This window comes from Haliotis cracherodii, unplaced genomic scaffold (genome assembly GCF_022045235.1).
Source record: "Haliotis cracherodii isolate W230 unplaced genomic scaffold, xgHalCrac1.p SCAF_10, whole genome shotgun sequence".
In the NCBI taxonomy this organism is placed as follows: Eukaryota; Metazoa; Mollusca; class Gastropoda; order Lepetellida; family Haliotidae; genus Haliotis; species Haliotis cracherodii.
Window position 1 is genome coordinate 17,082,588 of NW_027266265.1, and position 16,212 is coordinate 17,098,799.

General features: G+C 38.9%; 1 protein-coding gene across 1 annotated transcript; it reads left to right on the forward strand.

Annotated features, from left to right (window-relative positions):
• Positions 1–824: 824 nt before the first annotated feature.
• Positions 825–12,581, forward strand: LOC139447494 (monomeric sarcosine oxidase-like). Its single transcript, XM_071228897.1, has 9 exons — positions 825–924; positions 1,675–1,741; positions 5,482–5,538; positions 6,306–6,437; positions 6,606–6,819; positions 8,549–8,715; positions 10,211–10,397; positions 11,535–11,668; positions 12,397–12,581. Exons 1-9 carry the CDS (start codon positions 825–827, stop codon positions 12,551–12,553), a joined length of 1,215 nt encoding a protein of 404 aa, XP_071084998.1. The 3' UTR covers positions 12,554–12,581.
• Positions 12,582–16,212: the final 3,631 nt, after the last annotated feature.

A 16,212-nucleotide genomic window follows, 5' to 3' on the forward strand; every position in this document is an offset into this window, starting at 1 on the left:
AAGCCTTTTGTCTTACTTTTCAGGCCACCCGAATCCATCAAAACGATTATCTTTCGCGCATTCAAGAAGTGGACTTCAGTTGTTGCGTGCAAGATATTCTTGGACGGGTTCTGTGCCTCCTCCTGGAGCAAGTCTCATCTCCAGTTGGTTGTATTGTATACTGGAGGGAGGCTGACTGGGCTGCTGAGTTAAAAGATGAGTTTCTTCTTGGCTTTCTGTAACCCAGTTTTGAACCAGTTTCGGGTAGTAGTAGTAGTAGTAGAAGCATTGAGTACCAGGACACCGGAGGTTTAATAACAGCACATACATACACAGAAGAATGCAAAATGCCCCTGTAGCCAAGCATATAAAATATTTACTGAGCTAACATTCTCCAGTAAAAAGCTTTCACACGGCAAAGTACTCAAATTCAGAATGTACAACAAGGGTATGCCAAATTATATTTTGCATTAGCTCAACACAAATCCTGAAAAAAAGTCTGCTATGTAGGTCAGGTCAGGGATCTGTAACGGATGTCAGGGTTATATATTAAGTTTTCACATGCTACATGACATGCATGGTCAACGCATTAGCAGAGTTAGAGATAATATATTCCACCAAGAAACATTAGCAATCACAAAAACAACTTTCCGCTTGACAGTATTGTGCATCATATTGCTTGGATAATCAGAGAGCTTTAATTGTCCTATTAGAACATTTGGCCTGTTTTTGTCGATAATACAGCTCCATGTAGACTCACTACAGTGCAGTTGAGCAGCTGTTGGGTCCGACCACGAGAAGCCTGTATACAGGGTCTCCTCCATTTGTCTCGTATATATTGCACAATGGCTGCATCTAAGCGACAGTATTTTGAGTACATTGTCATCGGCTGTGGAGGGATAGGCAGCGGAGCTCTATACTGGTTGTCAAAGCGTTCCAGTTCAGGTCAGGGTTTTTCCTATGAATATTTAGTCTTGCTAGTTGCCATATTTAATATGCAAGGAACTTGACGTACATGTACCGCTAAGTATATCTTTACATTGTTCAAATGTATTATATAAATAGTTGTTTGTTTTGTGTATGTTGGGGGCAAGGGTGGCACAGCAGCCTAAGACTGTGCAGAGTTGTGTCCCTTAGGCGTACCAGAAACCTATGATCGTGGGTTCGACTTAGGTTCCAGTTTTATCAGCACCATACCCGTGCTCTTGGGTTTCACCACAGTAAAAGACGAGCATCAGTTCGGAATTTTCTCCTGCGCAATCTAACACACCATGATATAAAGAGAAACAGTTCAAAGGCATGTAAACCCAAGTTCTCGCTCATTGTGATCATAGAGACTATGATTTTTTTTTAAAAGGAAGTGACATGCATAATTTGAAAATCGTGAGGTAGTAAACTTTTAATGTGTCAATGAAAACCGTGCCAATAACTAGAGATAACGCAACATCTATATTTCTGGGTTGTTGTTTTCTGAATCCTTATTATTTTTGTCTAACGTAGAAACAGCAGCAGTGACAGATAAAATCCAAAGTATTTCCAATGGGATAGGAAAAAATATAGCATTAAATTCGGTGGGAAAACAGAAACAAAAACAGCAAGAATACAGTCAGCTAAAAACGGAGACCCACATTGAATTAAAATTCACGCATCTTCTCACTATTTTAACATATTAAGGCATTGTATCTTATATTTAAGTGCTTGGTCTCGAGCAGTTTTCTCTCGGCCATGAAAGAGGAGGCTCACAAGACGTATCAAGGATCATGTAAGTTTAGTACATCCGAGAACTGAAATTTACACGGAAACTTTACATACATAGATAATGTACTAAATCACAATAATGTTATCATGAGTTACCGCTTTGTTTCTAAGCAGTAACTTAGAAGATACTGCATTCATCATGCTGAACGTCAAATGTTTTTATGATTCCCTCACCTCCTTCCCCAGATGGCAGTTGTCCAAGGCGGTCTCAGCGTGAATATTATTGTGACTCTTATAACTTGACAATGCACCACTGGGCCATGCACTTTTAGTCGTTTTTTTAACGTACGATTAAATTTTAATTATCAATTTACGTAAAGTAGCAGGTGTTCATGTAATGGCGACAACCACTGACACACATAGAATACTTAACGGTAGAACTGTGTCGTGGGTCTCTTCTTAACGCATCACGTTGCTGGGATGAAATCAAAGCTACCCTTTTTATTTGCTGATTATTCTCGGTTTCCCAGTTCTTTAATTTGAAAATGGAAACACTTACACTAGTAACCGTTCAGAGGTCGTTGTTTTTATAGTAACTCTAATTTGTTAACAGTTAGATATATTGAGGACACACACATATATAGGAAACTTGCCAAACGTCACGCAGTAGTAGGAGTCCTACCATGAATGTGAGTATGCGCCACGAAGGAGGCCTACCATACATCTGAATCCTACGTATACCCTCCAAAACAGTAGGGGATATTCGAAAATAACAGATGATTACAGAAATACGAAGAGGGTGATGGTAATGGATGGATAAGAAAAAGGAAGAACTAGGCGTAACATGACCATCAACAGAACATGATTGTTGTGTATCTGGACGACTCATCTGAAAACATTACACAGGCCATCGGCTATTTCCCGAGTTTCTACGCCCGAAACACCATTGGCGTCTGGCTAGAATGTGGAATGTTTCGATTTGTTAAATGGGGGTGCAACACGTGGATGTCTTGTAAGTACCTTGAACCCCGGTGGCCTGGCGCAAGTGAACAGTGATTTGATTGGCTGTTTAGGCTTCTTAAAGCCTGGTTAAATGGACCAAGGGCGCCCTGTGAGGGGACGACCATTAACATTTTGTATCAGCAGAAATCTGTTCAAAGGTCTGCAAATCACGTACTGAGACACATTGAACATATTGCCTACCTATCGCTGAGTTCTACCAATTTGAAGCATGCCAAAAACCCTTAGGAGTTCAACACTTTGAAGACGACGCATTCCCAATCTGATCACAAACACTGCATTTAACCAAGAGTAGGGAGTTGAGGTGTTACTGTAGATAATGAAAATCTGCATTACTCGTGGCTCAGAGGGATCTGACGACCTTCCACTGAAGTGTCAAAATCAAGAAAGAGCCCCAACCCACGAGGAATTGCATGTTTGGTGTGTTTCGGTTGTGTTTGGGTTTGGTTTCGAAATCGTTATATCTCTGGCAGTGAGCTTTATAAGCTGATATATCTTCTGACGACCTATCACAACATTTATATGTCACGATCCCAAACGTTTTGCTGAGAGTACATAAGAAGTAATCTTCTGACTGTTTTAGTTAGAGGTCAATATTATGGTTTTATCATTTCGCTTGACCATTATTCATATTTTCACCTCTATTTTTCCTTTTGCGCCCATGGTATCTGTTTCGACAGATAATCGAGACTGGTTATTCTCTGGCTTTGACTTGTAGTATGTTATGAAATAAATTAACGTATGACGTTAACACCGTTTTGCTTATTGACGTTATGGTTATCACAGTGCCACTTGATACAGTACCTGGCATGGTGTCTGGAATATTTTGAAACCAGTGAAATCACGACAGCAACATGCCCCTAAAAATCAGTTTAGAACAAAATTCATTAAACATTCCTTTAAATCGTTTTAAATAGACACTATGTTCATGTAGTGTTTCATCGTATGTACCCTGCTAGATTGACAATATACTGGACCAATGGTTACAAGAAAATATATAATGACCCTTGTATATTATATCGGCCACCTGGCGGTGACTGTTTTAACGTTGTGACGGTGCATTACTCCAACATCTTTCCACACATGAAAGTTTTCAATTTCTAACTGCGACACACTGAGTCAGAAGTCAGTATTGTTGGTCACGAACGATCTCAGTTAAGGGGGAAATAATGACTGATGACTGACTAATTACATATAGCTGTGATAAATTGTCGAGCGCTTGCGAGGTCGAGTTAGAGGTCGAGGTTAAATTTCACATATACTATGTGGTGTTAGTATATTTATCAGTCGAAACATTATTTCATCATATGTAAGGAGTCGTATCATAGGAAATTTTATCATAAATTCTAAGTGTGAAACTAATTGAATCACTGTCACAATCACATTAACCATGTTTCTATACACCGTTTTCACTTCGCTTAAGCGCAGCAGTTTTTTATATAATACTAAAATTTCCCGTGCCCGCCCCATGTTCTCGATATCTGAGCAAATGACATTTTCAGTATGATTGTTGCTCCGCAGGAAGTTGACAGATAGTGATGGAGAAAATAATCGAAAAACCAAAAGTCCAACGGTTATTTTGGCTATCTGTTATCTTAATTTGTCTGTGAGGTTTGCAAATTTGACGGCACTGAATATCCACCAAGATCATGGTGAAGCCTGTGTGTATGGGTTTTCTCGTTAATGTAACACCCAGGTAGTTATGTGATAACCAATCTCTTGATAAACACCCTCTTGTCCTCCTTGGTCGGTTAGCAATAGAGAAAAGAACCTGATAACCCAACCATTTGTTGGATATACATATATACTGGCGGAAATTAATAAGGAAACACTCAATTTCAGACACAGTAAAGTGATATGCTATAATGGGTTCCCAGCCCTGTCTACCAAATACGCGTTGGAAACAATGCCACATTTCTCCACATTTAATTCTTATATGTGTTGAATTTAAAATGTACTGACAGTAAAGCTTATTTCCCTATATTTTTCATTGTTCTCTTATTCGTTTCGATCAGTATATACACAGATAAACTGTCTCTCATTTAACAGAGCAATGTTGGTGCAAAACATAATCGCTTGAGGTCAGACAAAAACGTAAATTGATGAAAATATCCAACTCAGTCATTACAAAATACGAGCTTAAAACGAGCAGCGATAAGTAAGATATACCCATTCAAAAAATAAAACCATGTAGGAGTATTCTTTGAGTTCTGACTAAGCGCCATAAAATTTATTATATTTATATATAATATCGCTAATGTATGTGCTTTTGTAATTGAAAATCAAACGTGATAAAACCAACTACTGTGTATAGCTTCTCTTGCTCCTCGGTGTTTATGATTCTTGATAAAAAGAAAGACAAGTTCTTGCTTGCTTGCTTGATAATAGTGTTAGGATCTACACCGAAACGTCGCACTAATTGTAATAAAGAAGTTGTTCATCCATAGAACTTGTCTTTCTTCATCACACCAACTTCTAAATGCCACTGAAAGAAGTCTTGCTAAAAAGTCAGGTTCTATAGGAATCCTCGACCAAATAGACTAATAGTTCCTATTGAAGTTAAATGAGTTTCTTATGATACAAGTCGCGCTCCAAGGGCTAGACAGCGTGTGTAATTGCATATGTTGAAGTGTTTTCTGACACAGTATTCGCGTACATATCTTTACGTCGTCGACTGGACATACAAGTATACGTTGACGAAATTGCGAATGAATAAGTGGCCACTTCAAGTGCGAGGTGTTAGGGATATATATAATATATATACAGGTTACTATTGTGTTACAGCCGCCTGACGTACCATGATGACCGCTACACCAGACTCACCCCCGACACCTTCAAGGCGTAAGTGAGAGCGTGTTGAGTGAGTGAGAACAGAATTCTGGTTATATCACGGCGTGTTGAAGAAAAACCCAATGTGATGAAGATCGCAGAGTTTATAAACTACCGGGCAAAAATCGTGTACACTTTAAATTTGGATTTGATCAAATAATTATAAACGTTATCCAGACGTTACTAGGCTGAAAACAGTCACTGAAAGACTGCAAAATTAAGGTCCACAAACACAACTATGTCCCCGTATCGTATACATCCCCTTGTTTGTTTCATTTTAGCAACCATCAAACATGGGTGTATGGGGTTTTTTTGCTCAGCAGTTTAGATCAGTTTAATGAACAAGGCGTCAGTTGCTTGTGCAAGAAGTAATGCTGAATATTGAAATGCTTTAGGCAAAACGTGCATAAATAAATTTAAGTCAGTGATACACATACACGCAAGCACTGTTGAACAATTAACAAATATACCGTACACATACTGAAAAAACCGTAAGGGATCATGAATATTTTTGGGATATGTTTTTGTTGTGAAATCTGAGCACAAAATTTAAAAAAACAACCAAGATATATATGGCCTTTTTTTCTTCAGCATATGTTATATATACAGAGATACACATCCCTAAGTGTATAGAGACACCAACGACTTATAACTTCTCTTTAAAATGTACGACATAATTAGTGCAAATATGTTAGCCACGTTTTAGGATTAAGCAGGACATGGAATGAGCACTCGGTTACTACCTTTAACAACAATACATTTGTATTGTCCAAGTACAGTTGGGGCCAGATAGAGCGCGAGTCAGGCCAGCAGATTGTATGGATGACCGGGGGTTTGCAGCTAGCTAGGAGGGGACAAAGCGAGGCCGTCATGGAGAAGTACGCTGTAGCAATGGACAGGAACAACATCAAGTGAGTTATAATGTGTATTGGATGTCATGATAACACTTTTGTCTCAAATTTATTTTTGTTTCTATTCCGGGTTTTTTCTAGTTCTTTTTAATAGAACCATCTAGCGATACCCATAAGTACGCCGTGCACATACTTAATTATATACATTTCATTTCATTTCCTCATCAGATACGACAGGTTGTCAAACCTGCAACTGATGGCCCGCTACCCCCAGTTCACAGTGGGTCCAGACATCGTGGGCTTGTACCAGGAGCAGGCGGGCCTCGTAGATGCTGCTGTGGGGAACGCTGTCCACATTCAGCTGGCCCGGGGAAACGGGGCTACGGTCCTGGAGAACTGCCCTGCTACCAGGCTCAGTAGGGCCAACAACGGCAACGTCATTGTACGTAATTTACATATCCAACATCAACGTAATTTACGGACTTTACATATCCAACATAAACATAATTTACGTACTTTACATACCCAACATCAACGTCATTGTACGCACTTTACATACTCAACATCAACGTAATTTACGTACTTTACATACTCAACATCAACTTAGTTTATGTACTTTACATTCCCAACATCAACGTCATTGTACGCACTTTACATACTCAACATCAACGTAATTTACGTACTTTACATACTCAACATCAACGTAATTTACGTACTTTAATACCCAACATCAACGTCATTGTACGCACTTTACATACTCAACATCAACGTAATTTACGTACTTTACATACTCAACATCAACTTAATTTACGTACTTAACGTACCCAACATCAACGTCATTTTACGCACTTTACATACTCAACATCAACGTAATTTACGTACTGTACATACTCAACATCAACGTAATTTACGTACTTTACATACCCAACATCATCGTCATTGTACGCACTTTACATACTCAACATCAACGTAATTTACGGACTTTACATACTCATATCAACATAAATTTACGTACTTTACATACCCAACATCAACGTCATTGTACGCACTTTACATACTCAACATCAACGTAATTTACGTACTTTACAAACTCAAATCAACTTAATTTACGTACTTTACATACTCAACATCAGCGTAATTTACGTACTTTACATACCCAACATCAACGTAATTTACGTACTTTACATACTCAACATCAACTTAATTTATGTACTTTACATACCCAACATCAACGTCATTGTACGCACTTTACATACTCAACATCAACGTAATTTACGTACTTTACATACTCAACATCAACTTAATTTACGTACTTTACATACCCAACATCAACGTCATTGTACGCACTTTACATACTCAACATCAACGTAATTTACGTACTTGACATACTCAACATCAACGTAATTTACGTACTTTAATACCCAACATCAACGTCATTGTACGCACTTTACATACTCAACATCAACGTAATTTACGTACTTTACATACTCAACATCAACTTAATTTATGTACTTTACATACCCAACATCAACGTAATTTACGTACTTGACATACTCAACATCAACGTAATTTACGTACTTTAATACCCAACATCAACGTCATTGTACGCACTTTACATACTCAACATCAACGTAATTTACGTACTTTACATACTCAACATCAACTTAATTTATGTACTTTACATACCCAACATCAACGTCATTGTACGCACTTTACATACTCAACATCAACTTAATTTACGTACTTTACATACCCAACATCAACGTCAGTGTACGCACTTTACATACTCAACATCAACGTAATTCACGTACTTTACGTACCCAACATCAACGTCATTGTACGCACTTGCTGAGCCGAAAAGCCATTTCACGTCCTGAACTTGCTCAACTCCAATGCCATTGTATGTACGTTTCAACTTACCTTGAAGTATACGAGAAACAATCTACACAGGCGAACCGTGACTGACGTCCAAGTGGACTTTATATCATATCTTCAATCTTCATATGTCAATGTAGACATATTATACTAAAGCATCGAAACAAACAAATTTCAACTCTTTATCTTACATACATGTTGAAAGATATCACTGGATTAGGTTTGCCACGTCTATGTTGAACAAGAAAATCCAGGATTTAGTGTTTGTGTACTCTGACTTAAAATTTCATTGTTAGGTTCACACAACGAAGGGCGTGTTCGGGTGCAGAAAGGTGGTGGTGACGGCAGGGGGGTGGCTCAACTCGGTTCTGGGGACAATCGGCGTCCACGTCCCCGTCACCGTCACACAGGAGCAGGTGACGTACTACGCCACGCCGCACATGAAGGAGTTCACCAAGGAAAAGTAGGTAGAAACACTGAACATGACTCCCTGATATCATTGTCAGCCTTAGCACTTCGAGAGGTAATACAACACTTCCTAACATTGCACAAAACAGAAGCTCTGATTTAAGTAACAAACCGTTATGGATGTTTTACATTATTGTAATAAAAATCATGAATGAATCACAATCGCCCAAATGTAGGCCTCCCGTTCGTATCCGTAAGGTCGTATTTCAAAGACAAAATTAAATCTGTCGGCAGTTGTCTGGAGTATAAAACACGACTTCGAGATTATGCTTTGGATCTCCATCTCGTGAAGTATCTCTTAGATAAGCTTGCAAAGTTTCATTCATGAAACTTCAATAGTTACCGGGAAAACGTGTCCCTATTGCAGACAATATGCACTATGTAAAATAACATGAATCAAGGACCGTAACTGTGCCTGCTCAAGATCTTCAAACATTTATCAAGGGAAGTAGCTCAGGCAAACAAAACATGTATGGCATCAATTTTCGTCCCCAATGTCGATAAGTATCTCTTTGCTAAGCATGCAAATTTTCATTCTTGTAACTTCAGTGGTTAGTTTCATCAGTCGTTTCCTTCCATGTTGTGTGCACTAAGTTGAAAAGCATGGGGCAAGGGCCATAACTCAGTAAAAAATAATTTAAAACACCAAATTTTGAACTCATTTGAGATCACGACCAGTAACATCAGTGTGAAAAATGTCATTTCTCCTACTTAAATACTGTTTGAGAAAATATGTCCCAATTGAGAAGCGGACGGACGAAGGGACGCCATTCATTTATTCTCCTCCCCACTTTGTGGCGGGGAATAATAACGGTCTGCAATGCGCACATATGGGATTTTGCACCGAGGGTCAGGTAATATATTCAGAAAGTTAATGAACCGTATTGAGGGTAGCAGCAGTGAAGACCTGCCAGAGAAGGAATATGATCATGATATTTGCCCTACAAAGATTCTTAAACGGTATATGAAATAAAACACCAGCGGCAACGATCAAAGTTGAACCTGCAAAAAAGGATAATTGGAAATCATTATACAAATATCTGAAATCTTCGAAAATAATAGATGATGTACATTGGGTTTCTGAACAGTGATTCATTCTCAGCATAGTGTTTACTTTCCACCGCTAATTCCAACTCTCCAAAATGCCCACATTTATTCATTGCACGATGTTGCACACCATACAACTATACCTTTTCTCATTACAGTACACCTGTAGCATGACAACGAAAACTTTTATTAACTTTAATCTATGTCTATGATGTTACAGGTAATTGTCATCATAAATAATATTTATACATAATTATGATAATAACACCAAACCTTAATGTGTTCGGTTCCACCAACCAATGTAAACTATACACAAACGTAACTTATAAACCTAAAGACCGCATGCACAAATCGCTCTTTGCGCTGCAGTTGTTGCATGTCTATGTTAAGTTATATTCGCAAAACGTATTTGAGACAAATGGAATTGAATCGTTCTGTAATAGGCACCCGATCTGGCTTTTTCACTGCCCCCGTTACGACATCTACGCCCTCCCCATCCACGGCAACACGGGGTCGAAGATCGGGGTCGACGCTGGAAGCAACGTGGTTACCGCCGACACGAGGACCTTTGAGCCGGATCCTGTTCGAGAGCGAACCTGCACTGAGCTGCTGCAGGAGATTTGTCCCAAGGTAGATGTACCACTGTACAATAACCTTAACATCAGTGACAAACTAATGATAAACCACACACACAAACATTCCCCAAATGTAACAGCCTGAAACTTGTCATTTAGTTCCATGCTAGGGACAAGGTAATTGCAGTGCAACGTAAGTCGTGTATCTTCTAACAGCGGTCCGATCGCTTTATTAAATGGGTTCAGCAGTTATGTTGCAACAATCGGAAAGGACAACAAATGACATTTACTACTGACTAAAACATCAATACAAAAATCGTTAATAAAACTTGTCCAGCTGCAGCGCTCTGCTAAACGAGCGTAAGAAAATTACTAACTGACACTGAACCGCGGACCTGAAACATCTGTCATGCAGTAGGGTAGAAGGTTTGCAGTCATTACTGCACATTGATGAATGCACGAATTGGTGAACCCCACGTGCACTGCGTCAACTCGGTGTTTTTACTTCAAGTTTCAAGTTCGTTTAGCAGTACAACTATCATAACATTTCCGGCCGGCAAGTATGTCCGTGTCAGCAGAAAGAGTGTTTTGTGGAACGCGCTCCAAGTACAATTGACTTAACCTACATTTACATTTGGAGATGATACGATATCTGATTTCAAAAACTCAGTTACCGCCATGTAATATTCGGCATAAAAGGTAACCATCTATGTATACAGAATATCCGTAGAGCTTCGAGGAAAGGCGCATTATATGTTTGAGAAGAATATGAATTAATGTTTATAGTGGTCGTTAAAGAGATTATGCCTTAAAAACAAAACAAACACACACTCATGTTTTGTTGTTGTTGTTGTTATTGTGTGTTGTTTGTTTGTTGTTTAACGCCGCACTCCGCAGTATTCCAGCTATATGACGGCGGTCTGTAAATAATCGAGTCTGGACCAGACAATCCAGTGATTGACAATATGAGCATCTATCCACGCAATTGGGATACGGTGACATGCATCAACCAAGTCTGCGAGCCTGACCACCCGATCCTGTTAGTCGCCTTCTACGACAAGCATAGTCGCCTTTTATGACAAGCATGGGTTGCTGAAGACCTATTCTACCCCAGCTCTTCACGGGTTCTTCAGTTGGTAGTGATACGCCTGTATAATAGTTTTCATGCTGAATTTGTTCTTGGTGTTTACAGTTCTTGGGACCAATCCTTCAGACCAAGACCTGTCTGTATGCCATGACTCCAGACAGACACTTCGTGGTCGACACATGCGCATACAAAGGCTGGTCTGACGTAATCGTTTGTTGTGGAGCTGGACATGCGTACAAGTGAGCACTCCTTGAAATGCATCATCTAGCGTGTAGTGACCGATTTATGTTCACGCACTTTCTGGGTGTAAGACCTGTTCTGTTTGATGTGTAACCAGCTTCATAGACTGGAAGAGAAAGTGTGATCCATGTATAATTATGTGAACTTTGATTGGAGTGTGAAAACATGCATCAATCAATAGCCATCCAATATGTGATAAACGTAATGATATATGTGATTTAGTTTTCAGACAGGTTATAGTACTGCATTTTTTGTGTTCATACTTCCTTGTTGGCACACGCCATTTGCAATGCTACAATAGAGGTGATTGTAATTAACGCTGCATCAGCACTCATGCAGCTATTTGCATGTATATATACGCGTGTGCGTGTCTGTATGCGCTCATAAATTTAACAGCTTATCTCGAATTCAAGAAACGAATAATTGGGGCTTAGTCGTACGTATACCTTGGAATCGGTCCCAAGAGAAATTCATACATTGTTGTTGTTGTTGTTGTTGTTGTTAAACGCATTCAGCAATATTGCAATTATGTTTTGAATTTACTCATAAATGATCTACAGCAGTAGGCGTTAGGGAGATGAAGCAGACTTGCATTATCATAGCATTCACATGTATACAAGAAATGATATGCATCACGATGACAGATCGGACAAATTCGCAATGACAGATCAATTACGTTCCCCTCGTTAATCTTTCCCCATTACTTCTGAGGTTTTTCATATTTCAGATTTGCAAGTCTGCTTGGAAAAGTACTGAGCGAGTTCGCCGTTGACGGCCGTACCCAGTACGACATCAGTCAATTCAACATCACCAGAGACGCGATTCAGGATCCCACTTTCAAACCAACGTTTTTCCTGGGACGTGGCACAGAGGCGAAACTATAGACAGAAGGCTGCTCATATCCCGGTCATAACCCACCAGACTTTACCGAACAGAAATAGTTACCATATCCATGTTATTGGGCCCCGTTCTACAAAACTTCCCTTCATTTATGTATAATACATAGCGTTTACATTATATTTTTTAGAACGCAACCGTGACTCAATTACGGAAATGTTGAATTTACTACTTGTTCGTGATATGAACATGTCACATTTTCAAGCAAATGTATAATGCCTAATTTATCTGCAGTAGTAATAAATTCTGAAAAATCGGAACTTGTTTTGTGTGGAATCAAATCTAAAACACGTTGCAACATACTGAAACTCACATTTTGGGAACTATTATTCATGTATCTACGTACAATTTGGTGTGTGTCTGTAGTCGGGCTATTCGGATTTTTATTTTGACCCTGTTGGCCTATAAACTTAGATTACTCTATCATCACTCTTGGCATACAGACTTGTGGATAACTTTGTTTCGCTCACACGAGGCGGTATCACTGGTCTCTTTTATTTCTACCCCATGTGGGAAAACCACGGAAGGTAATGTATTGGCTATTTGACCATTATTGAACGATATCAGATGTACCTGAAGCTTGTTACTAAATTTCTCGGCCCAGTTCCCTTGTTTTGATTTTGCCAATCCGTGCATAAAGACATATATAAACAATGAGAGGAACACAAGTTGTGTCCATGGCTATGCCTACCTCTTGCCTAAATGCCCTATTCCCATATTTCTCGTGAAGAGGAAGTCCAGAAATTCAATGTTATTTTCTCGATAGACTTCAGATGACATTTCCTTTCATTATTGACATATTGTTCTGAACCTTTGAACACAGAAATGTAAGTAACAAAACCCAATGGATCAAGGGATTAAGGTTTTCCTCAGGTACGATGTACACAACTGAAATATCAATTGCTTTGACATGATTTCATTTGGTCCTTTACTGACTTTGCAAACTTTCAAGCAAATGATTTTGAAATTTTGATACTTTCGATGAAAATAAGGAATGTCTTACCTTGATTGGGTTTAGGATTATGGTTAATCTTTGAGACAGGACTTAGGTGGTAAATGTTCTGGCCCCATCAACATATCTCTTTGTATACATTTGTATGGGGCTTTAGAATCCAATACAAAAGAAGAATGGGCATGCTCCCAGGTTTTAGAGTCAGGCCAAAAGTAGATAGTTAAGCGACCGAATAAAAAACGATAATACTAAAATGTGCGTTTTTGGTGAGTCTGAAGTATTATTGTCTAATGTTGCTGAGATTGCAGTGTATAAATGTATCGAGAGTGTTGCTGTCACTATCCAATGAAAGGAACACACTACGTAGTAAACAAATGATAGAGAGACACGTATTGGCACGTCTTTGAAGTGGGGATGCGCACTTCTCGCCACCTACTCCAATCTGCATCAATCAGTGCCTCGATCAATGAGGTATGAGGAAACAGTTAAAACATACTTCAGTAAACTACGGTTATAACGAACACGCTTATAACGAACTGATGGATATAACGAACTAACTTTTTAGTCCCGACTATTTGCTGTAAATATGCTTATAAATGTATTATAACAATATACGGATATAACGAACTATAATTAGTAGTATCTTTTAGTTCGTCATAACCGTAGTTTACTAGTTGCTGCCATTGTCCAAAAAAAACATAATTCCTTGGGTTGTGAGTCATACTCCCAAACACCTTCTGGATTTCTAGAATCAATTACGATTTGAATCACTGGCGTTTTGATTTAACTTTTATAATATAACATAAGGCCTATTTGAAAGGAAGAGAAGATTTATTTCATGGGGCAGAGATTATGTCACCCACCAGATGTAAGAAATGCAGGGTCCTAGCATATTTTATGGATCACTTCAGCAGGCACTGTTAGACTTTTGAACCATCTGATCAGTTCCGGTCTTTGTCTGATCTGCTTTTTAATTGAATGAGTTCTCACTTGAAATTGTGTTTATTCGCGGGTTTAATTAATATAATTAAAGAATGTTGGTAACTCATGTCATTTACATTATTCACTGAATCAGCTGTTAACATGTATAATCCATTCACCAGGAAGCCCACCTTCAAACACTGTGATCCGTGCCATCTGTGGAACTGAGACATTCTCTAACAATGATGGGACATATATTTGATACTCCTGATATGTGTGACAAAGCAGTGTTGAGAGACGTTAATCAGACTGGTAATTTGCTTGAGAGTCGTCCTTCTTTATGAGTTCGGGTATTTCGCTTGGACAACAATCAGTGCCCTTATTAAATGACAAATGGCATGCAAGACATAGCAAGGACCGTACACAATGATATTCTCTTCTCTAATAGTGCAAGACAAAGCAAATTGTCCTATGTTTTTAACAATACTTTCTTCACTGGAAATGCTTGTTGTTTTGAAATATGCTGTTGAAAAAGGTTTCTTTTTAAAATGTACATCGGGTTTCATATATTGAATATGAAGTGCTGAATATTTCGTATGTTTGTACACCTACATTTACGAATGTAAGAAAACATATGCCAATGTTGAAAAGAAAAATACAAACAGGATTTGTTGTGTTATTAAGCGAGTGACCAAATGATTACCCAGTGTATGATCATTTATGTTACCATGAATTCCCCTATCCATATGCATTGGCCACCTTGTGACGTTTCTCACATCTTCAAGGGTTAATGAAGATGTCCGCAGTGATGAAACGCATTGCAGTGTGGGGCTTCTTGCAGTTAGTTTAAACGAGGTATTATTGTCAACAAGCATATTCAAAAGGATTTTACAAGTAATTACATGAATTATGTTTTCAAGGATATGCGTATGTCTATTCATGAACTGTCATATTAGAAAAACCTGTATACCTGAAAATAAACTCGGTTGACATAATGGCTGATGAATTCACTGAAGCAAATAAGTGCAGAAAAAGAAAACAATTTACCTCTATCGATATTCTAAATACAGTGGAACAGCCCGCAGCTCTGTGTGTAGCAGCACAGTGATACAATTACCTTAACTACACGGCACTAGTTCTACAATAACCAGCCCCTAAGACTTTCTAGCTCTAACCCATTCTCATGTGACCCGAGACACCATCTAATCGAGACGGCTAATCTATGAACATCAACAGTGCCCTCAGTTTTTTAGTAGCCTTAATTGAGCAGACAGCGGTTTAAAACGTCACAACCAAATGGAGTAAAAAGTATTAAACGCAGAAGTTAGCCAAGGAAACTAAAATTTAAAAAGGCCAGAGCGACGGGGGGAAAGTAACCGTGCTTCATATAAAGTGGTGTTATGTCATTGAAAATAACAACGTAAAATTTGGTCGTTCGTCTCATCAATGCTTTAACATAACAAATTCACTGACAAAACCCATACCTGGTATCAGGAGACAGAGCGACATGCCCTGAAAGAGTTGTGGTGTAACAACTCAAATGAACAATGTGAATACCATTTGCATTGATTCAGGTGAGACAACGGCGGCGCATTGAAGACACCAGATGATTGAAAACAAAATGATTGTCAACGAAAGATTGGTCCAACTGAGCTTGCGTTAGCGGGTTCTGGTCCTGTTGTCGGCGTTCCTTCATCTCATCCCAGAAATGTCCTATGGGGGAGAGGTCTGGAGAAACAGCTGGTCATGGCAGAACAACAACGTTAAGCTGTC